We start from the raw sequence: 22,334 nt of genomic DNA, 5'->3' as shown, positions 1-22,334 counted from the left end.
CCTTGTGTGATGGGGCTGAATTCTTTTCTGACATAATATCAAGGGTCGGCAAGATGGTTCAGTGGGTAAGAGCACCTGTTGCCATGGAAACCTGATGCCTGAGCCCAGTCCCCAGGACCCACACGGTACAAGGAGAGAACCTGGTCCCACAAGCTGTCCTCTGACCTCCACGCGTGTACCATGGCATGTGTATACCCACATACATGAATGAATAAAACTAAGAAATAAGCAAATGTTAAGTTTTAATAGTATCAGCATGCCACTGCTAGGTATTCTTACCATCTGCAAAGTGGGACGGGACAGTCAGAGCGAAAACCAAAGTCCAGACAGAGAAGGAGGTTTTTGACTGTCTTTTAGGAAAGTCATCTCTGGAACCCAGCACAACTAGTGTCTGTCTGGTCAGGTCCTCAGACTGTCTTTGGTTGGCTTCTTGGTTGTTTCTTCTGTGACGAACCTCTGAGACATAGACGCAACGCCTGGAAATCAGCACGTTGGAGAGCGCCTTTGCGAGCACTGTGGTCTTCAGTGATGGAGTCCCGGATGGGTTGAGGACATGCAGGGCTCTCTAATCCAGGGACTCCTGCTCCTTTAGCAATCACCTGCACATAGTTCTGCGCATTGACAAGGCAACAGAACAGTGGTTGAGAACACAAACTCCAGAGCTAGACAACCTGGGAATATCTCATTTTCCCTTGTATGATGTGTTAGCATTTGGTACCTCCGTTTCTTCCGTGAAGAAGGGGTATGTTTTCCCTCCCTCTCTCAGCAGGTCACTGGGTAATTAGGGAGATGAAGGGGTTTGTCAAGTTCTCTGTACTTGGAGAAGAACCTGGCACATGGTAACCGCTCAGTAAGGGCTAGCTGTTGTTGCCAGACTCTACACGAGACGTTTTACAAGACAAGCACCCGAGCAGCTATAGAAATTGTATATCAAGACTGCCTATGTGGAGCAGCCCTGCATTGGCAGAGGCCTTTCCCACCTCTGTCAGGGATATATTGTAAGCAAGTTCTCGTCTCGCATCACCACAGGGGAGAATCGAGGCAGCACACAGGGATGGCGGTAGATTCCAAGTTTGTCAAAGTGGGAAAAAAAAAAGGCCAAAAAAATCCCTTATGCTAATTACTCACTTCCAGACCCAGAGATTAAAAAAAAATGGGAACAAATTATAAGAGGTAAGAAGCATGCGACAGTTTGGGTCTAGGGGGTCTCACTGAAGAAGTATCTATAACATCCCCTATTACCCAGGGTGCTAGAAGGAGAGACAACCACTAGGTGGCAGTATATGAGCAGGTGAACCAGAGAGAACCAATTGCCTACTGCTTTAGGAACCTTCCCACCAATCGCAACCCACAGGTACGAACAATGGGTGTTGTTCAGTGTTTACCACAAACATCTCCTATGCCCACCCATCCTTCCTTGAGAAACCCCCAGAGTCCCACTCTGAAAGACTAGATGGGAAGAATATGACTGTGGGAGTACTCTTTGAGTCAGACACCAGAAACAGGGATCCCCCACCCCAGGAGAGTGAAGGGAGAGTTGAAAAGGAAAAGAGGATGAGAAGACTCCATCACTCCCTGCACTGGCCCATGCTCTTAATCACTTGGCCATATGGCCATTGCTTCCGGCATTTAAAACATAGTCCCTTAGTAGGGTGATGCCTTCTGCACCTGAAGACCTAAGGAAACCATCACTTGCCTAATTGCAAATGTCTCTTTTTTTCTGTGCACCATAGGGAGATGAACATACTCAGACCTCTGGACTTTCTAACAGTAAAATTTAGGGAAGGAAGGAAGGAAGGAAGGAAGGAAGGAAGGAAGGAAGGAAGGAAGGAAGGAAGGAAGAAGGAAGGAAGGAAGGAAGGAAGATTATCCAGTAAAGACATAAAGAAAGAAAGAAGCATCTTGGCCGGGCAGTGGCGGCGCACGCCTTTAATCCCAGCACTTGGGAGGCAGAGACAGGCGGATTTCTGAGTTCGAGGCTACCCTGGTCTACAGAGTGAGTTCCAGGACAGCCAGGGCTACACAGAGAAACCTTGTCTCGAAAAAAAAAAAAAAAAAAAAAAAAAAGAGGAAAGAAAAGAAAAGAAGCACCTTGGAAATCTGTCCTCAGCAGGGTATAGTATACAAATCTATAAATCCAGCACTCTGGAGGCAGAGGCAAGAGAATCATTACAAAGTTACAGGCCATCCTGGTCTGCATGGTGAGTTCTGGGCTAGTAGGGATGGGGATCTAGTCAGCAACTGTTCTGACCCTGACATTTGAGGAGAGGTGAAGCAGGTTTGGTGAGAGGATTCTATCCGCAAGCTGAAGGGTATTTTCTGTTGGAAGAAAGTCCTGAAGGAGGCTGATTTAATTTTGGGGTTCTTTTTTCCAAGGGAGAGTTGTTTCATCTTTGTGGGTTTTCCCCCCAGAGAAAATTTAGATTAAAGAAAAGTGGGGACAAATACTCAAGAGTAAGAGGCTCCCAGGAGGGAATATCCTAAAGGAGAGAGAACCTTAGGGAAACAAACTCCTACAGCTGGCTGAAAACTAAACCTCACACAACAAACTTCTCCCCAGCCAGCCCAAGGTCTCAACCAACCCTCTGAGAGGACAACTGCCCAATCAGACATCCATTTCTATGTTTGACTCCACTAACCCAATCCCCCACCTTGCTCCCTGCCCCTAACTGAATAACTGAGACATCTGGCCACTGAACTGGTGGCAGTACACATAGCATGGTTTCTTAACCAGTTGTCCCTGTGAGTGAAACAGAAGCGAAAGATTTTCATCCCTTGACATTATGTTTAAAAGAAACATCTAAGATCCTAAATTTAGTAGACAAATGTGTATCTTTATTTTACAGCTATTTCTGTTGTTGGGCTTTGTTTGTGACAGGGTCCCACACAGCCCAGACTGGCCTCGAACTCACTGTGCACCCAAGGATGACCTTAAACTGAATGTCCTGCCTTAACCTCCAGAGTGCTGGGATCACAGGTGTGTACCACTGCACTCACCCGACAGGCAATCTCTTATTCAGAATTTACCAACCCTCACCCTCACCAGAGACTCTAACCCAGAGCTAGAGCATTGGTCTGCATTGTTCAGGATGTTATGAAATCACCAAATACTCTTGAAATATTAAATGTAGCCAAACTGGACTGCATAGTGTGATTCTGTCTAGAAGAGGCGGGGAAAGTAACAAGAAAAAAAAAAGAGTAACTTCTTTGCATATTAAGAACAAAACTAGGACATCAATACTTTTATCTTTGACCAAAAAAAAAAAAAAAATCCCACCCCAGCCGTGTGGTGCAGACCTCCTCCCCCACCCTAAGCTGCCAGGAGCAGTTCTGGAAGGATGAATCATAATGGTGAGTGGTGTGAATTTGTCAACTTTCAGAGCAGCGTCAAAATCTGGAGGCTGACTTCAGGAAAATTGGCCCCTGCTCAGAGGCTCGTCAGGTGGCTCGGCCCAGTGACCCAAACTCATTTTCTAGTGTGTAGATTATCACCCCTCGCTCCTCCCGCCCACCCATTACGTTTCCCATTGAGATTTACAGACATTGGGATGAAGTTTCAAACTCCCACCTTTAAAAAAAAAAAAAAATTCTCTTTTCCAAGGGATTTCAATTATGTACCCCAGTCAGAAAACATGCTGTTGTGGATTGATACCATCACTGAGATTGGATCATTGACTCTTCTCTATCTTAAAATTGTATTTACCGGGGGAAGGTGTGAGGTTACAGAGCCCGAGGTCAGAGGACAGCTTACTGGTGTTTGTTCACTCTTCCTGCTGGGTCTCAAGAATTGAACTCAGCAGGTTAGGTGGGGCCATCTCACAAGCCCACACCTCAGTCTAAGGTGTACCCTTTTTGGTACAAAAACTTAAATACGTATAATGAAGGGAAAGCATTGTTAGGAGGGAAAGGTACAATAGAGCGGTCTTCTGATTTTATAATTGAGACAGTTTTCTGCTGTTTTTGAGGTCTCACTGAGAAGCCCAGGCTGACCTCAAAATTTGAGATCCTCCTGCCTCTGCCTCCCAAATGCCGGAATGACAGACTCTACCACTTTGCCTCATCTCCCTTTTGAGACAGGATCTAAGCTGCCCAAGATGGCCTTGAATTGATGGTCCTTCTGTCTCTGTTCCTAGAATAGCTGGGGTGACACAGGTACACCACCATGCTCAGATCCAAACTAAGACACTTTTGAAAGTGGAGGAGAGTGCTCGTGCTTACTGGGATGTGTGTGCACAAAAGACAAAATGAGCCGGAGAGTCAGGCACTAGAGATGACCCAGCTCTCCTGGCATGAGGCCTGGCAATGTCCTTTCCAATGAAGTCCTTTCTCCTGCAGGGCTGGCTTCTCAGTAAACTTGCCAGTGAGGCTTCCTTTTCCTGACAGCCAGGCTGTTCAGAGACTGCTGTCTCTGGCATGGGGCTCTTGTGGAGCTGGCCCACGGTCAGCAGCTGTGTGTGTTCTGTTCCCTCCTGGGGTCCTATTACAATCCTCCACATTTCCACCTGGCCAAGTGCCACCGAAGGAAAACAGCTCGTGGCACCGGGCAACAGTAGGGCACTTCCTTGCCTCCTGTGACAGGAGAGCGTTCCAAGAGGTTTCTAGTGCTGCTCCTCGAAGAGGGCATCTGCTCCCCACGGCAGACGCTCTCCACCTGATGGTGAGCAGCTGGTCATCATGGAACAGAAAGCAGGCTGCAAACGTTTCCCTTTCACTCACTGGCCATTTGGCCTCGCTGTACTGTGAATTCTGAGGTAGCGTGCACACACCACTGCCCCCAGGGCTGGCATCCTCTAGGAGGGCACCTGGCACTTGGACACTTGGGTCATTTCTTCAACATCTCAAGTTGAGGGGCAGCAGAGTTGTGTTTCTCAACCTCGGCATGCTGGGTTGTAAAGTGTTGTTTTGCTGAGCCAGGCTAAAGTCACACTCCCTGTGTTGCTGAAGATGGCCTTGACTTTTTAAACTCTTCAGGTACATGCCACTACCACCCCATTTACGCAGAGCTGGGGCCTGTACCCCAGGACTTCCTACATATTAGGCAAACACTGTATCAGGCTACATCCCCTTGCTTTTCTTAGAAATGGTATTTCAGTCTGTAGCCCAGACTGCTCTGGGATTCAAGACATAGCCCAGGATAGCCCAGGATAGCCTCATACCCATGGCAATCCTGCTTCAGACTCCTTAGTGTTGGGACTGAGGGAGCCACCACATCTGGCCATAGGTCAGAGAATTCTGTTTTGTTGAGGGCTCCAGAGGACATTCAACAGCACCCCTGGTCATCATGTCACCTCACTGCCTGTCACCTCCAACCCCTCACACACCCTCACTTATGACAACAACAACAAGAAGATCCCAGACATCACCAAACATCCCTGGCATCGAAATTCTACCCAGCTCCACCCGCATTTGAGGAAAGTCTCAAAGCCAAACCCTGCCTTCTAAAAGTTTGTGCTTTAGCCACTAGATAATGCTCACAGACATAGTTCACGCAGAGCTTGAAGACACAGCACATAAACCCACCGGGGCTTCGGGACTGGCACTTCAGGCAGGCTGTTCCTGCTCCATGCTCAACTCACCAGCCCTGCACTGCTGCAGATTCAGATTCATCCTAGGAAAATGGCCAGGGTCTGAATGTCCAGGGCCACCCTCAAGAGGTCAGCACTGCAAGCCTGCTGGTCTGGAACCCTGTGGTCACTTCACCTCTCTCTTCCATGGCAGGAATTGGAAGGGTAGCATAGGAACACTTGACTGGGACCGAGATACTACTTCAGAGCAAGCGGCAGAGACCCTGCAACATTCTTATGCAGCTCAAACGATCATACTGCCCTGGATCCTTTGGACTCCCTGTGCTTGGAGAGACTGGTTCTGCACGTGACACTTGAGGTTGCTGATTGCAGCACCCCCACCCTTCACCCCGACCCCTGACAGAAGAGGGGAATTTGAGACAGGCTTGTTGTCCCGAGGTTGTGATTTTCCTGGTCGTCACTGTCACTGTTAGTTTAGAGGAAAGTTTACTCACACAAAATGACTCCCAGGAGCTCTGTCAAGAACTAAAAACACAAAACAAAGAAACAAAACAAAACAAACAAACAAACACAACCAAAATCCACCACCCTCTCAGGAGGCCCAGAGACAGGATGAGGGTCTGGTGCCTTTGTTGTGTTTGCCTGTGCAGACCACACAGGAGGGCCAGTGCCTGCTGCAATGCCAGCCAGAGCCCTGTCGATGCTGCCTCCCCTGGGCCCTGAAGCTGAGGCACCTGGAAGGGTTATTAGCAGGATTGGAATTCGTCCCTCTGCTGGGACTAGATCATAATTACAGTAATTTTCTAACAGAGCTCGGCAGTAGGACTGTTTAATCAGCATCAGACTCCCTGGTGCTCTCAGCCCTCATCACTCAAGGAGAGGAGTGGGATGGCTCTTAAAGAGACAGTGCCCGCCTTTCAGCATTCTGAACAGATGTGCCCTAATTGGTAGAATATATCTAAGTCTTGTAGCTTACAGCGGGCAGGTTGCACCGCCTCCATCAGACTGCCTGGGGCTCTTGCTATTCTAGGCCTTCTGCCTGAGGGCCTCAGGTCAGGCTTGCTGGTGGGTCAGGATTCTCCTACTAACCTAGCCACTAAGGGAAGAGACACACAAGCTTATCGTATTTATGGGAGGAACTGACACACTGGCCCCTTTGGAATAAGAGAAAAAGAGGTTAGCTAAAGGACAGGAAAGACTTGAACTTCTAGTTGGTGTTTTCCCATAATCAAAGATACTCTCACGAGGAAAACCCCTTACCAACTTTCCAGTGATCTCTTACCACCGTGCAGTCTGCCCCTGTTAGGCTCAGCCCCTACTGTGAAATGCTGGCCATCCTAGTACCACTATAGTAGGGTTTGTATCCTTTGCTTAGGGAAGTAGACTCATCTGCCCTGAATTAGAGGGAAGCAACGTTGGTTTCCGCTTCCTGAGGGCTCTCGCTAGCCCTTCAGGAGGAGGTGGCCTGTGGACGGAGCAGTTGAAGGTGTGGGGAGAGCTGAGGTTGCCAGCTTCCCCTCTACGTCTAGTCACAGCCAAGGCGGCTGTCTCTCCCTCCAGACTCGATCTCTCTTATGATGTCAGGGCCGGCTCTGTTGGAAGGGCTAAGGCACACCCGGTCTCTGCAGCCATTTCCAACACAGTTCCTTTAGAGAGGAGAGTGTGGGGGTGGGGTAGCTTTCAATGTGAGCTGAGGAAACCTTTCAGGAAGTACGTGATCAAGAGACTAGGAAGCAGGGTGTGTATCTGTAGTCCAAAGGTTTCTGTGAGCCAGGCTCTTCAGAAACGACTCCCTTCTGGCAGAGGCTGCCCTCAGGCTTAGGGCAGCTGCCTGCTGACCACACTTGAAGAAGGAAGTGGCTCTGACTTCCCAGAGCCTCAGCAGCCTGTTCCTCTTGCATCCACACAGGCCAGGCGCCCCAATTCCTGCAGCCTTGGTGAGTCAGGCCAGGGGTTGCTCAGATCCCATTTCTATATTTGAAGTTCTATATTTCTATATTTCCATACCCTTGCACCTTGTGACTCATTTGGAATCCCCCTACATTAAGAATACTAAGCAAGAGTTGTGGTATACAAACAAACTCACAAACACAGAGCTAATTTAACCTCGTCTGGTATGAGATGGAGCCTCTGAGCAAAGCTATCAGAGGTAGGAGTCATCTAGGACTCGGTGGGGGGACCTAAGGCCTTAGCAGCCAGCAAACCAAGGACTGAATGAAGTTTGTTTACTGTTGTTCACTTTACTATAGCCTAGGATATCCTTGAAGACCCTCTGTAGCCCAGGCTAGGCTTAAACTCACAGCAATCCTCTTGCCTCAGCCTCCCAAGTGCTGGAATTATAGATGTGCGTCACCACACCCCAGTACTAAAGACCTCAGAAAGTACCTCCTACAAAGATCAGACTCACTGGGTATAGAAATGACACAGACAACCTCCAGGTCCTGGTCAGGCATTTAAAAACGGCCTTTTACAAGTCTCACTCAGCCCAGCTTCCTCAGGGAGAAATGGAGTACGACGCTCGCCTACCCTGCTGACTCCAACCAAATCAAACAACTTATATCAAACTATTTTGACACCAGAACTTTCCTTCCTTCACTGTCTACCCTCTCCGAAATAACCTTCCTCTCAGTCCTCCCGGCCCCCTACCGAAAGCATAGGTTAGGGAGCTGACTAGACTTGGGTCATAGAACTAACTGTGACTAAAGCAGGCACCAAACTTGCCTCAGAGCTCAGATCAAAATAAAGAGCACTTTGATTCCACACAACTCAGTGGGCCACTCCCCACAGCTAGTGACTCATCTCTCACACAGAAGCCATCCAGCTGTGGTGGCTGGACTTCGGCACACACTGGACAGAGAAAAATGCGGAAGGACTCCGGCACTGCCTGGATGAAAAGGAATTTTCATCGAGGCTTGCTGTTTTTCTGGTACGTGGGCCCAGGCTATTAGGAAAGCTCTCTCCTTTGGACATCTTCTCCAGCCAATACCCAACTCAGCACAAGACTGAGATGAGACGGCGCCTGGCCTCACATTAACTGAGGTGCTGTTGTATGCACTGCTGCTAATGGATCATTAAAAAAAGCCAGGAGTCTGAGAAACCACAGCCATGTCTGCAGAGTGCCTGCTGTCCCCGCAGCCCAGCCTGCTGGCAGAGCTGGCTGCCTAGCACCAACTCCAGGAAGAGAGGGGAGAACAGAAGAAGGCCAACCCAGCTTGCTGTTTTTTGGCTGAGTAGGGAATTGACACAGACCACCTCCGGCTCCTGTCTGGAAGTTTTGAGATCAGAGAGCTTCAGGCACAGCTGGGTTCACAGCTGCACCATTTGGAGCATTGGACTCATTAATATTCATGAGCCATCCCCACCAATCGGCAGAGTGGATGCCATTAGCCTAGCATCTGTCGGGTTTTGTGAGGGTTGTGTATGGAGTTTTTTTCCCCCTTTTAAATGAACTTCTTTTGACATTTTGGATTTGCCTCTGTAGGTTTTCTATCCTCGCTTCGCTCTGATGCATCATATAAAGGAAAGACCCAGGGGAGGCGGGCAGGAAGGAGGGACGAACAGCAGCCAGGGCTTTGCATCTGCCTGTTGACAAACTTTATTTCTCTTTTAGCACCTGGCACCTCAGACAGGCTTCGAAGATGGAAGCAACATCAGGTAAATTATACCTAACAAGGTTCATGCCCAGATCTGTGAGAAGAGCTGCATCCTAACTCTCTGGAAAACCGTCCCTCCTGCAGTGGTGAACTTGAGTCTCACACACAACGCAGGAGAGCTCCAGCGCACAGTTCTGCAGCGTTATTTCCACGCTGATAAATTCATGATTTATGAAAGTAACTCCTGCCAGCTCTCACTCCCTTCTTCCCTGCTACAGCTTGTTAGACACAAATTGCAACAACAGTCTTAAATACTTGCATTTTATTTCAGGCCAAAGCCCCTCGACTCTGAACTAAATGCCATGACAATCCCGCAATGCAGGCCAGTAGTACCACAGCCAGGGTAGACCTCATAGCTGGGGTGGATGCCCAGAGGGAGAGAAACACATACAAACCAAGAACAGAGCAGCATCAGCAACAAGGTGAGCCGGGCACACAGCCCACCCTAGCACTCCAGCTAGCAGCTCTGCTCTCTGCAGAGCCCATTTCAGCAGCAGGAGACAGGAATCGCACTGTTTGAAGGACAGACAGCTCATGGGCTCCTTAGCTCCATCCCCAGAGCCCTCACTTCCAGGCTGAAATAAAGCCTGTGTGCCCCACTGACTGAACTTGCCGCTTCCCAGGAAAGCAGCAGTAGGCCTTGGCAGTCAAAGCCCTGGGGGCAAGGAGTTATTATTAAGAGAAGAAAAGGATCTAAAAAAGAAGGGAACCCACTTTAACCCTGCAGAAACACCAGCTCTGCTTTATAAGCAGAAGATGGGCAGCCCAGAGCCACCTCCGAACCGTTCCTTTCCCTCTGGCTGTGGTCGGCCACTTTGCCTGGACAGGCTTTAACTGCCTGCAAGCTCTGAGGCCCCACTCAACCTGGCAAGGTCTGGGAAGATGCTGGAAACCTCAGCAAACAGTCACATCATGGCCATTTACTGAAAGGCAAGGAGGTGGGGAATACATCTTTTCCACCCTGTCCACACAAGGAGGCAGGCAGGCAAGAGGTCAGCCTCCCACAACCAAAATGCTCCCGGGACTGGAGCAAAAACTGCCAAGAAGGGAAGAGAACAATAGAAACTTTCTGTTGGAACAATGTTCAATATGGCAGCTAAAAATCTGCCATGAAGGAGTTCCCCAACCATTCACCGGTGGCAGTTCTCTTTAAACACCTGAAGAAACTCACCTCCTGGGAAAGTAAATACAGTTCTATTTAAAACCAACAGCTTTGGGGCCTGTGTTTAACTCACCAACACCAGTGTGGCGTTTATTCCCATGGAGGAGATATACCCCAACCTCTGCATAACAAACCTGACTAGATGTGAACGAAGATGCTCAATGGCCTGACTCCCCAACACCTGCCCTGTCCCCATCCCGCCTGATGTGACTGTGGCCTGCATCTACTCTACCACCCAGGAGAGCATAGAGACCAGCCACGGCTCACTTTCCCCACACTGTGTCTAGCTGACCAGGATCCAAAGGCACAGCATGGTCCCCTGCCACAGCCTTTCTTCCAGGTTGGGACACAGAGAGTCCCTCATCAGGTCTTGCAGGATCACAGCCGGCTGGTGAGGGGCTGGGTGGCAGCATGGGGCTTTCTAAGGAGGGGCCCTCAGAGTCGATCACTGGAGCCCACGTTTCTAAGTGGTCCTTCTCCTCACTGAGAGGTGGTGAAGGGGAGCTCCTCCTCCCTGATCTTGGAAGAAAGCAGCAACTGGGAAGAGAGAGGAAAGGAAAGACGGGTGTGAAGAGATGATAAAATAGAGACAGGCATAGACAGACGTACAGATCCCACGTCCATTTACTGAGGTATTCAGCCATAAAAACGAATGACGTATGGAAAGGCGCTGGAGCTGACGGAATGGTTCAGTGCGTGGAAGGCCCCCAAGCCTGATGACTTCAATCCCCTGGACCCATATGGCAGGAGGAGAGAACTGACCCCAACAAGTTGTCCTCTGACCTCCACATATATGCCATGACTACACATATGCAAACACACACACTTGAACAAAATAAATTAAAATGTGATTTTAAAAAATATTTAAGCCGGGCGGTGGTGGCACACGCCTTTAATCCCAGCGCTTGGGAGGCAGAGGCAGGAGAATCTCTGAGTTCGAGGCCAGCCTGGTCTACAGAGTGAGTTCCAGGACAGCCAGGGCAACACAGAGAAACCCTGTCTCGAAAAAAACAAAGAAAAAGAAAAAAAAAAATTAAAGCAGCAGGTAGTGGTGAGACATACCTTTAACCCCAGCATTCAGGAGGCAGAGGCAGCTGGGCAGTGGTGGCGCACACCTTTAATCTCAGCACTTGGGAGGCAGAGGCAGGCAGATTTCTGAGTTTGAAGCCAGCCTGGTCTACAGAGTGAGTTCCAGAACAGCCAGGGCTGCACAGAGAAACCCTGTCTCAAACAAAACAAAAACAAAAGCAAAAAAAGGAGGCAGAGACAAGCAGATCTCTAAATTCTAGGCTAGCCTAGTCTGCAGAGTGAGTTCTAGGACAGCTAGAGTTACAGAGAGAAATTCTGCCTCGAAAACAAACAATTTAAAGCATTATGCTGACTACACAAAACCACCTGCCATACAACTCTGTGTGTTTGAAAAGTCAAGGACAGGCAGATCCAGACAGAAAGTAGACTATGGTTACCAGGGACAACAGAGAGCCACCGCTCCCTGAGAATAGGAGCCTGGCCTAAGAGCTGCAGACGTGGCTTGGAGGCAGGACACACAAACACAGCAAAGCCCCCAGGCTTTGTTCCCACTCAGAACCACAACAATTCATTAATTTAAAAAAAGAGCCTGCTACGGGTGGTGCACACCTTTAATCCCAGCACTCTGGGGGCAGGCAGATCTCTGTCAGTTTGAGACCAGCCTTGTCTACATAGCAAGTAGCCTAGTGGGTAAGTATATACAGCAGGAGCTACACAATGAGACCCTGTAAAGGACGGAAGGGGAGGAAGGGAGGGAGGGAGGGAGGGAAGGAGGGAAGGAGGGAGAGAGAGAGGGAGGGAAGGAGGGAAGGATGAAAGAAGGGAAGGAGGAGTGTTCTAAAATTGACAGAGTGTTATTTAGACACCTAGATCCCTGAGCTCAAGTCTGAGGCAGAAAGATCACCAGAAGAGGAAGCCTGGCACAGGATACAGTGAGCTCCGGGCCAGTGTGAGCCACAGAATAAGAATCTGCCTTAAACAGGAAGAAAAAAGCCAGCCAAGGAAGCCTTCCTTTCTTTTTCCCTGAGTTTCAACAGGACCTCTAGTTTCCCACTCAAGAAAGAGAACCAGGCCTTTCCAAGGGTACCAATGCTGTGATATTACTTTCCTCAACACATGGGCATCCCAGTGGGTGTCATGTGTCACTGGGTATCTAACAGCTCCTACCTGTTAAGTTGGTCTCCTTTAGCCAGGTGAGAGGAGCTCTGCCTCTCCTCCTGGGCCCAGCCACAGTTCGACATAGCATAGGAAAGAATGGCGTCAGACACAGTCATAGAACCCCGGCCCTGGACACAGGCTTCAATCTCGGGCACTGAGAGCTGGCTTTGAAGGAAGAGATGCAACTGACTGTCTGACAGAAGAACCACACTCTGAAGGACCCTGCAACAGAGAGTACACCACAGGACAACACGTGACACAGCAGCATAGATAGCATCCTCTCCTCCTCCCCCTCCCCACCTCAGCTGGGCTTTGGCTTCATGGAGCACTGGAAATGGGAGGCGTAAGGAAAAATGCCAGAACCATGGTTGTATGAGCAAGACAGGGGTTGTATACAGCCTTCTTGTGGCCCCTCCTCCACAACGGCAGGCTGTCCTAATGTCCACTCACTTTTCCAGGAAATGTTGGAGACCTTGACGTCGCTTCTCAATAAACTCATCAGAGCCACCAAAGAAAGTGGACTTCCCAGGAAGTTCCGGTACAGGCCTGTAGAATCATAGTGTATCACCCAAGGTAAATGAACCATCACCCCAACCCCACCCAAAAGAATCCCTAAGAAAGAGGGGGCCAGTCAGTATAGTTGGCTTTTAGTAAAGGGGCTTGACAGAGAGAGCTAACACTGATTGATGGTAGGCCTATGGCAGGCACTTTGCATGAAATGTCCACAAACATGGCATTTAATCCACCTAAAAACCCCATGAGAAAGCTATTACTGTCCTCCTTTTAGAAAACCAGAAAGGGGACATGAAACTCCAGTGTCACACAACAAAGAAAGCTAGCAACCAGGTCTATGATTCCAAACCCATGCTGCTATGCCACTCCACCTAGTGTGCCCACCTCCCACACCTCGGCACTCCACCTAGTGTGCCCATCTCCAACATCACTTGCTTTTGTTGTTCTTTTTTATTGGAGGTTGGGGGAGCTCTTAACATTTTATTTTTTGGCTGGGCAGTGGTGGCGCACGCCTTTAATCCCAGCACTTGGGAGGCAGAGGCAAGCAGATTTCTGAGTTCGAGGCCAGCCTGGTCTACAGAGTGAGTTCCAGGACAGCCTGGGCTATAAAGAGAAACTCTGTCTCGAAACCCCCCCCCAAAAAAAAAAAATTTTTATTTTTTACTTATGTATACATGCTTGCTTGGTGTTGTATGCACCATGTGTATACAGTATTCATAGAGGCCAGAAGAGAATGAGATCTCCTGGAACTATAATCACAGGCAGGTGTGACCAACCTGATGTGGGCTTCCAAACCCAGGTCTTCTGCAAGAGCAGAGAGTACTCCTAACTACAGAGCCATCTCTCCAGCCCCTTCTGGGACTTTGAACACATGCTATCGATATGCTATTACCCTGGCTGGCCTAGACCTTGCAGTAATCCTCCTGTCTCTGCTTCCTAGGTGGGAGGATTTCAGGCCTGGTCCATGACACCCAGCTCTCCTGCCTTTGCGCTCTGCATTGGTGTGGGGAGCATGTGCATACACATGCACGTGGAAGCCCAGTGTCTTCCCCAGTCACCCTCACTTCATTTGCTGAAACTGAGTCTCACTGAACCCAGAACGGATCCATTAGCTAGCCCAGCTGGCTATCAAGCCCCTAGGATTCCCCGAGTTCCCGTCTCTGTCTCTCAGCTCTGGAATTACACGGGTAATTCTCAGCTTTTTTACACGGGTTCTAAGGATGTGAACTCAGCTTGTGCTTTACAACAACCATCTTACCAACCCCACTGCCCCAGCACCAGCTCTACACAGTACAGTGCGGACTGCTGCATCCTTTCATATGAATTACAATCACTCCGAGGCAGACATATTGCCATGTGCCTATAATCTCAGCTACTCTGAAAGCTCAGGCAAGAATCTGGGGCATTTGAGGCCAGGCTGGAGCTTTACACACAGGCTCTATCTTAGAAAACAAAACTAAATTAAACTAAAAGAGTACTCCAGCCCCAAATTTTCTAAAAATGAGGTGAGTTGTGGCAAGCTACTGTTAAACATTCTCAGCTTCTGTTATAAAGCATACAGAACATTATTTTCATCGCTATGTGGGAGAAGGGGAGTATGTGTGTGTTCACTTTTTTTTCCTGTTCATTCAGTTTTGCTAGGCCCAATGGCATGAACGGAGGGAGAAGTGCTGGCTCCCTCTCACTGACTTAAACCCGAGTTCAAGCATTTCTCAGGCTCCTCAGCCTGGCTTGTTCTATGTTCTTCTCCCTCTAAACTCTAGCTCCCTTGTAATCTACTTAGACCTGAGAAGGCACAAGAGCGAACTCACACCAAGCCCGCGTTCCTCTGTAGCTGCTTCCTCAGCCACACAAACTCACGGTAGCGCCGGCGCACACAGGAGGTCTTGGCAGTAAAGGCCTTGCTGTTCGTCTATGGGAAAAAGAAGTTTAAATGGGAAAAGCCTTAGCCTCACGTGAGTTCACCACCACCCCCTCATTAAGGTGACAGATTATCAGACTATTGGGTCCCAGACCAAGATGCCACCAGGCAGCCTGAGATCAGTTCTGTTAACCCTCAAGTTCTTCCTCTTCTCCCCACTCCTCTTGTAACTCTTCTGTCTCGGTCTGTTGGGAGCACCCACAAATCATTTCTACCTCAGCACAGCCCATAGCCCTGCAGCTGACCCCATTACCAAAGCCTGACTCACATGGAGGAATATCTTGTAATCCACATAAGAGTTCCAGGAGCCTTCATTCTGCACCCTGGGGTCCTGAACTCGAACTGTGATCACCTCCTGCAGGTTAGGGATTAAAAAAAAAAATGTTCCTTCAACTTTAGTTCAGCTCTGCCACACAGAGAGAATCTTGTTTGGTTTTGGCTTTGGAGTCCCGGCTGGAAGAGCTCACTAGGCAGACTAACTGCCTTCGCCAGGTGGCAATTCAAGCCCGTCTGTTTCCTCAGTGTTGAGATCAATGAGGCACCACACCCAGCTAGCAAGGCAGCTCTGACCACACAGTAGCAGGCAGAGTTTCTTTAGTACCAAACTTCAGTCATTTCTCCATTCATTCAAAAGGATTTCCTGAGCACCAGCGCATGTCAGGCACTGTGTAAGATAGAACATAATCAAGAAACGAAACTCCCTGTTCTTCAGAATGTTGTAGTAAAGGCCTGTAATCCTACCTTGAAAGGCTGAGACAGGAAAATCAAAAGTTCAAGGCCTTACCTGAGGAATTTGGTGAGACTCAATCAACCAACCAACCAACCAATCAATCAATCAATAAAGAGCTGTGGACAATGGCTCCCTTCAGTAATCCCAACACTCAGGAAGAGGCAGGAGGATTGCCACCAAGTTGAGAGTCAGTTGGGTCCACAGCTCGGCCAAACAGGACTATATAGTGAGAGTCTCTCAATAAAGAAAGATAAAAAGAGAGTTGGGAATATAAACACATGACTCAGTGCTGGAGCTGAGCACTGGCAGGCCCTGGGTTTACTGTGCATGGGGAAAGGGCAGGCCAGTGAGAAGAAAGAATGATAGCTGTGTATCAAAGTGTCCTAATGAGCCCCATTTCTCCGGCGATAACCAAAACCTTCATTTCAAAAAAGCTTACATTCCAGCACATTCCAACCAATGGAGGAGTTAGTCAAAATGGAGGCTCACTTCCCGGCACACACAATTGCTACTCCTTTTCCTTCTCCTAGCTTTAATTTGAGCCCACGAGAAACCCCAAGAGTATTAACAGGGAGAAAGCAGCTCAGATGATGCCCTGCCAGCTGTGTCCCCTCCTCTACATGGCCCTCCCAACTCTGACCCACCTGGAGACCTTGCTTACCTCCGGCTCTTGGTTCTCCAACATCCTACACCAAAAGCCCATGTGAAGAGAACATCTGAGGCAGAGCAGAGGACATGGGAAGAAGCACAGTTAGATGTCCTTATCAGGCTCTCTCAGAGCAAAACCCCCAAAGTTGTTAATAGATGTCCCTTGGGGAAATCCAGGTAGGTAACTTTCCCCCACCCCCAGTTATGGGAAAAACTTGAAAGAGGAAGGGGGGAAAACCCACAGTAGTTAGCCTCAAGCTGAAAGCCCTGGGGAGTTTGCCTCCATTCAGACTACTGCTGGACCTTCTACAAGGCCACCTCGATCTGGAGCTCCTAGGGCATAAGGAGAGTGTGTTCTGGCCAGAGAGGCAGGTGCGGTCCACTGTAAAACTTTTGCCCGAGGACAGTGGCTTAGCAGTCTTGTGGAACACGGCTTTGAAAGGGAGCCTACCAGCACCCCCTCCTGGTTGTTTAGAGACAACTAAGTCCTTACAAATACCAATCTCTGTCTTGCTAACCAAAGTCACTTCCACACAGGTGAGTGCTCCTAGGAGCACCCAACTGAAGAGTCTAGATTCAGTTTACCACCTTCCCTTACCAGCTCTCCAGAACTGGAGCCAACCATTATCAACTGCGATCCTGCCATGCCATCCGGTTTGTACCTCTGCCCAAGCACCCCACAGCCTCTCAGGTCAACTCAGGCTGCATTCCGCTCCTTTGTAAAGATTCATTAAAGCCTAAGCCACTGATCTCCCCCAGTGTGGCAGTTTATGTGAACAGCGACATCGCCCACTCCAACAAGGGGACCATGAAGGCTGTAGCACAGGGTTACTGGATTCCAAAGGGGCCCATGATGTCACCTTCTGTTAAAATACAGCACTAATCTTGTTACTCCTAGAACCACTCCAACAGCATCCACCCTAGCTGCCGCCTCCACCCCCTTCCTCTCTCTTAAGAGCAGAACAATAAGGTTTAATTTCCCTTTCCAATTTACCTTGAAATGAAAACTGACTTCAGCCAATATGTACTGCCAACAAATGATCCGGGCTGGCTCCTGGGAAAACAAGACTCTGTCTAAGCTCTCCCTCTCCTCCTCCCATGCCCATTCACACACCCACTCGTTTTTACAGTCCCACAATTAATTTTAAACACATTCTCTTATTAGTTCTGCCTTACCATTAGAAGAGTGCATAATGAGCTTCCGTCTATTTTATGTTTTGCTAACATAGGGCTAATGTTTCAAAGGAAGGGGAACTCGTTTACAGCATGAAATTAGCAGAGCAAACAGCTTTTGCAATTCTTTCCAATATCCCAGAAGGTCTCTCCACAGACAGACATTGCGGGCAGGGACAAAGCTACATGGCAGATGACAAAACAGAGCTGAACTGTGGAGCAAACCCAAGGTTTTGTGATTTCAACACCATAATAAACAGTATTCTTGCTGACAGTCTGATTTCTCATCCACAGCAGTCACCACCTCCAAGAGGCCCTAAGCTGAAATGCAGAAAATCTCAATTCCCCAATAACCCAATATGACAGTCCAGACAGATGCAGACAAAGATCTGTGACCAAAACCAAAAGGCTTTCTGTGAATAATTAACCTGATGGGATTCCCCTCTCTTCTCTTTTTAGGCACTTGCTAAACTGCCAGCAGAAAAACAGAAAGTTAAATATTATGAAGTGGCTTATTTTATTTTAATTTTTTTTTTTTTTGGTTTGGTTTGTGTTTGTAGTACAACAGAAAAGATGACAAGAAAGTCATCTACACACTTAGGGGAGATCACACCTCTCTTCCTGAAAAAGTCTGTGAAATTCAAGTGCAATAACTAACTGTTCATCATGATACCTTTGGTCTAAAGAAGAGTTTGCTAGGGGCCTGCAGCACCCCCATGTGGAAGTTTTTCTCCTTTATTTTGGAGCTAATGTCATGTAGAAACGAATAGTCATTAACTGGCTTTTAAGACATTCCAAGCCTCCTGAGACTCTGTAGGCTCAAAGCTAAGTGTAAGGGGCACTGAAGAAGTTCTGGTTGTCAATTTCCTTAAAACACTGGAACTGCAAAACCCAGACTCCATTCCTAACAACCTCTGCTCTCCGTTAATGTCCCCCGCAACGACACTACACTTCGAAAGAAAACGGAGCTCAACTCTACGGAGCTCAACTCTATCCCTGGAGAAGCATCAAGTTCTTAGCTTAATTCTATGACCTGTCCGAAAAGATGGTTCTGTGTATCCATTAAGGAAGGACAGAAGCAAATAACCTCCAGAGGTTAGGAAACTTCCTTAATGCTTACTACATTTCCGGGGCCTTTTCCATCCCATCTGAAGTTCTCTCTGCTTCTCTCAGCAGAACCAGCACCAACAGTCCGGGGGAAGAGCCAAGACTTTTGGTGTGTACAAAGTCTGATGCGTTGTAAAGCTCACAACTGCTAATTCAGGGAAGCAATTCAAAGCCTTCTCATTTTCTCTGCCACTTGAACTACTTCAAGGGTCACATTAAAAACACATCAGGCTGTAAAAAAAAAAAAAATGCACCAAGAAGCCTCCCGCCCTTCCCTATTCGTTCTTGAGCCTTTGGTGTCAACAGACAGCAACTCAAAAACCTCGCCTTCCTAAATACCCACAGGTGTTCGAGGAAGCTCTTCCGCCTGACAACCTATCCATCAAAAAGCTGTTTTCACCTTCCAGTCGGTAACCCACTCCTCTCACCTGCAAGTAACAAAGGCGAGCAGAATGTCCAGTATCTGCGAAAAATATCTGTCATTTCCTTCCACTCCTAAACTTTGACTCTGGCCACTCCTTTTCATTCATTAGCAAACTTAGATGGAAACCAATCAAAAAGTCCTTCTCTTTTCCCGGCTAAACTCAGGACGGAAAGATACCTTCTAATTTCTAGGTATATTGAAAAGCCAGGCTTCCTTTCTTCTTGGGTCCCAGCAAGCCGTCACTTTCACACCGGGCGGTAAGACAGCCCCTTCCCTAGAGTGTCAACCGAGGCCATCACTCAAATGCCACCACTACAGCTCAAGCTGGCATCCCGTTCTCAAGCAGCACCTACGAGCCGCAGCCCCGCCCATGCCCCCTCACCTGAGAGCAGCAGCAGCAGCTCTCTACAGCGACACCACCAGCACCGAACCATATAGCCCGACCCCGGCTTCTCCTTCCGGGTGAGTCGCCGGTGCCCCGGTGCACGACGGGAGGCGGCTCCCGACGGGCCAATCCAGAGTATCCAGGACGCCCCACCCCAGCAGACCAGGGCTCTCAGTGGCGATCGCCCGCCAGCGGAGGCTCCCCGCCCCGCCCAGGCCTGAGCTGAAATGCGCATCTTTCCGGAAATCGCTAGGGGGCGCGGGAGGCGGAGCGCAAGGACGAAGACACCCCCGCCTCCTTGAAGTCCACTCAGGTGCCGCGTCCCGCCCACCGCCGTCTGGCGGGCCAATCAGCGCTCAGGAAACATCTTTAAAGGCTGGCGAAGGCGTCTTGGGATCCCAAGTATCTGCAGGGTGTAAAAGAGCAATTAGTGTGGGAGGTTTCTCGCGTTCCTGAAGCCTTACGAAGATCTCGAGAGAGTTCGGATTTAAACCTCGGAGGTTGCAGTTCCCCACCTGAAATGTCAAGGGCACTGCTTGTTAGATTTGGAAAAGCTACAGATTATCCCAGTAAAAACCAGACGAGAAAGTTGTAAGCGCAACAGTTGTCAAGACTAAAGCAGGATCATGCAATTAGTAAGCAAGAAAAAGCCGGTGAAAATGCCAGCTATGGAGATAATCTAAATTCCTCTTAAGCCAATGGAAGTGGCTCATGCCTGGAATCCTAACACTTGGAAAGTTAAAGGCATAAAGTGAGCTCCAGGATACAGAGTAAGGCTGTTTGAAGTCACAAACGAAAAGCCTCTTTGATCTGTTAAAAGTTAATTTTAGATCTGTAATCCCAGCACTTGGAAGTAGAGGCAACAGAGAAACCCTGTCTCGAGAAACCAAAAAAAAAAAAAAAAAAAGGAAGTAGAGGCAGGAATTGAAGGCCAACGCCAACTACATAGTGAGTTTCAGGCTAGCTTGGACTACCTAAGACTCTGTCTCAAAAACAGCAAAACAGGGGCTGGAGAGATGGCTTCAGAAGATGAGTTCAGCACCCACAAATTCAGTCAGCTCACGAATTCCTGCAACTCCAACTTCAATGGATCTGAGGCACACACACACCAAACAATAATATTTATACCTGAAACCCTCAGAGGCCAGATGAGGGCCTTAGATCTTCTAGAACTGGAGTTACAATGGTTGGAACCATTGCGTGGATACTGAGAAGTGAACCCTGCTCCTATACAAGAGTAGAAAGTACTCTCAACCTCGAAGTCGCTTCTGTAATCCCAGCACCCCTTAAAAACTTATGGGCTCTAATAAGAATGTGAGTGAGATGAAAACCCAGTACTACACTGACTGTGGCCTATAACTGCTCTTAAATGTTTTAGGGCCAGTGCAAAGCACAATGGTAGTTACCTATCCAGATGGATATTATTCATGTAACTCAAAACAGAATTTCTCAGACCTTTGGTCTCAGAATCCCTTTACACAAACTTTTAAAATCATAGGGACATCTAATAGCTTTTGCAAATGTAGGACAACCACTGACTTAGAAATAAAGATTGAGAGATTGAGACAGGAGAGACGGCACATCAGTTAAAAGCATTTGTTCTTGCAGGGGACCTGGGTTCAGTTCCCAGAACCCACGTGATGGCTCTCATCCAGCGTTCTGATGCCCTTGCCCTTATTACAGCCTCTATGGGAACTACACTCATGAGGCAAACAAGTGTCGAGCAAGAAAGACACTCGTAGGCATAAAAATAAGCCTTAAAGATAAGGAAATACACAGAGGTGAAAAATTACAAAATGAAAATAATAAAAGAGTGCATGTTAACATATTTCATGATCTGCATTTTCAAAGACAAACAAAAAAGCAGAACAGCTCTATGTTAGAATTTTGTAAATCTCTTTAGTATCTGGCTTAGTAGGAGACAGCTGGATTCTCATTTGCTTTTTCATTTCTCTTTCATGCTGTATTGTTTTGGTAGATGAAGAATAACAAATGTTATGAGAAAAGGGGTATTTTTAGTTTTTTTTATTGGATAATTTATTTATGTATTTTTAGCTTTCTCCAGCAACTGGAAATACATGTTTGCTATAACAAAACACATCAAATAGTGCTCTCTCTCTCTCCATCTCTGTCTCTGCTGTCATTTTGAGATAAAGTCTTGTTATCCAGCCTGGGCTGGCCCAGAACTAACCATGTAGACCAGGACTACCTCAAATGTAAAATGCACAACCCTCCTGCCTCAGCCTCGAAAGTGCTGGTTATACAGGTCCACCATTACGCCCAGTTGACGAGTGCTGATTTCTTTGTAAAGGGGTGTGTGTGTGTGTGTGTGTGTGTGTGTGTGTGTGTGTGCTCGCGCGCCCACACCCATGCATATGTACTACTTGTGTATGCAGGTACGCATGGTGGACAGAAGAGGATTGTTGAGGGGTTTGGTATGGTTACCATGTATTGTAATGCTAAATTCTGTACTGGAAAGTCTAGAACTACAAGCAACTTGTCAAGTTAAACAAGCTTTTGTTGTGCAAACCTTAGTCCTTGGTTTCAAACTACTGGTTAAATAAAACTAGCTACAGCTGATTCCTGGAGGGATTTAGAAGTAGGTGGGGTTTGAGTTACTGGTTGGGAGGGAGAAAAGAAAGGAGAGAGCAGGAAGAGGAGGAAAAAGGAGAGGGGAGGAGGAAGCCACCATGAGGGGAGATGGACCATGAGCAGGTGGCCAGGAGAAACAGCAAGGATCTGGAATACATCACTAGGGAGGTAGCCAGGCCAGCAGTTAGAAGAGTAGATTAGGGATTACCCCACACCTCCCTGGTAATTGTAACAAAACTGTAAGAACCCCCCCAGAGAGGGGAGACCCTCACTCAAGTCTTGAGAAGATGCGACTCACCCACGACCACGAGAGA

At 48.2% G+C, this 22,334-nt stretch overlaps 1 protein-coding gene across 3 annotated transcripts; it reads right to left on the bottom strand.

Annotated features, from left to right (window-relative positions):
* Positions 1-9,096: 9,096 nt before the first annotated feature.
* Positions 9,097-19,510, bottom strand: Snx11 (sorting nexin 11). Of its 3 annotated transcripts, none has more exons than XM_028755147.1 (8): positions 19,426-19,510; positions 17,334-17,393; positions 16,353-16,407; positions 15,230-15,316; positions 14,852-14,952; positions 12,978-13,073; positions 12,537-12,749; positions 9,097-10,877 (listed from the first exon to the last, which is right to left on the bottom strand). In XM_028755147.1, exons 3-8 carry the CDS (start codon positions 16,392-16,394, stop codon positions 10,604-10,606), a joined length of 813 nt encoding a protein of 270 aa, XP_028610980.1. In that variant the 5' UTR covers positions 16,395-16,407; positions 17,334-17,393; positions 19,426-19,510; the 3' UTR covers positions 9,097-10,603. The 3 variants fall into 3 exon arrangements, with proteins under 3 accessions (XP_028610980.1, XP_028610979.1, XP_028610981.1); XM_028755146.1 differs by lacking the exon at positions 19,426-19,510 and adding an exon at positions 19,048-19,369; XM_028755148.1 differs by lacking the exon at positions 19,426-19,510 and adding an exon at positions 19,221-19,369.
* Between the last annotated feature and the right edge of the window lie 2,824 nt (positions 19,511-22,334).

The sequence above is a fragment of the Grammomys surdaster genome, unplaced genomic scaffold, assembly GCF_004785775.1.
Source record: "Grammomys surdaster isolate TR1022 unplaced genomic scaffold, NIH_TR_1.0 126048, whole genome shotgun sequence".
NCBI classification, from domain to species: domain Eukaryota; kingdom Metazoa; phylum Chordata; class Mammalia; order Rodentia; family Muridae; genus Grammomys; species Grammomys surdaster.
The sequence above is the reverse complement of the archived record's forward strand: the minus strand, read 5'-3'. Positions and strand labels throughout refer to the sequence as shown.

Coding starts and splice junctions, on each gene's coding strand:
- Snx11 (XM_028755146.1), bottom strand. CDS start 19,145: ATGAAAAGGAGTGGCCAGAGTCAAAGTTTAGGAGTGGAAGGAAATGAC. Junction 17,394..19,047: donor CTCGCCTTTGTTACTTGCAG/GTGAGAGGAGTG, acceptor TTGTTTTCCCAG/GAGCCAGCCCGGATCATTTG. Junction 16,408..17,333: donor AAGTCAGTTTTCATTTCAAG/GTAAATTGGAAA, acceptor GCTCTGCCTCAG/ATGTTCTCTTCACATGGGCT.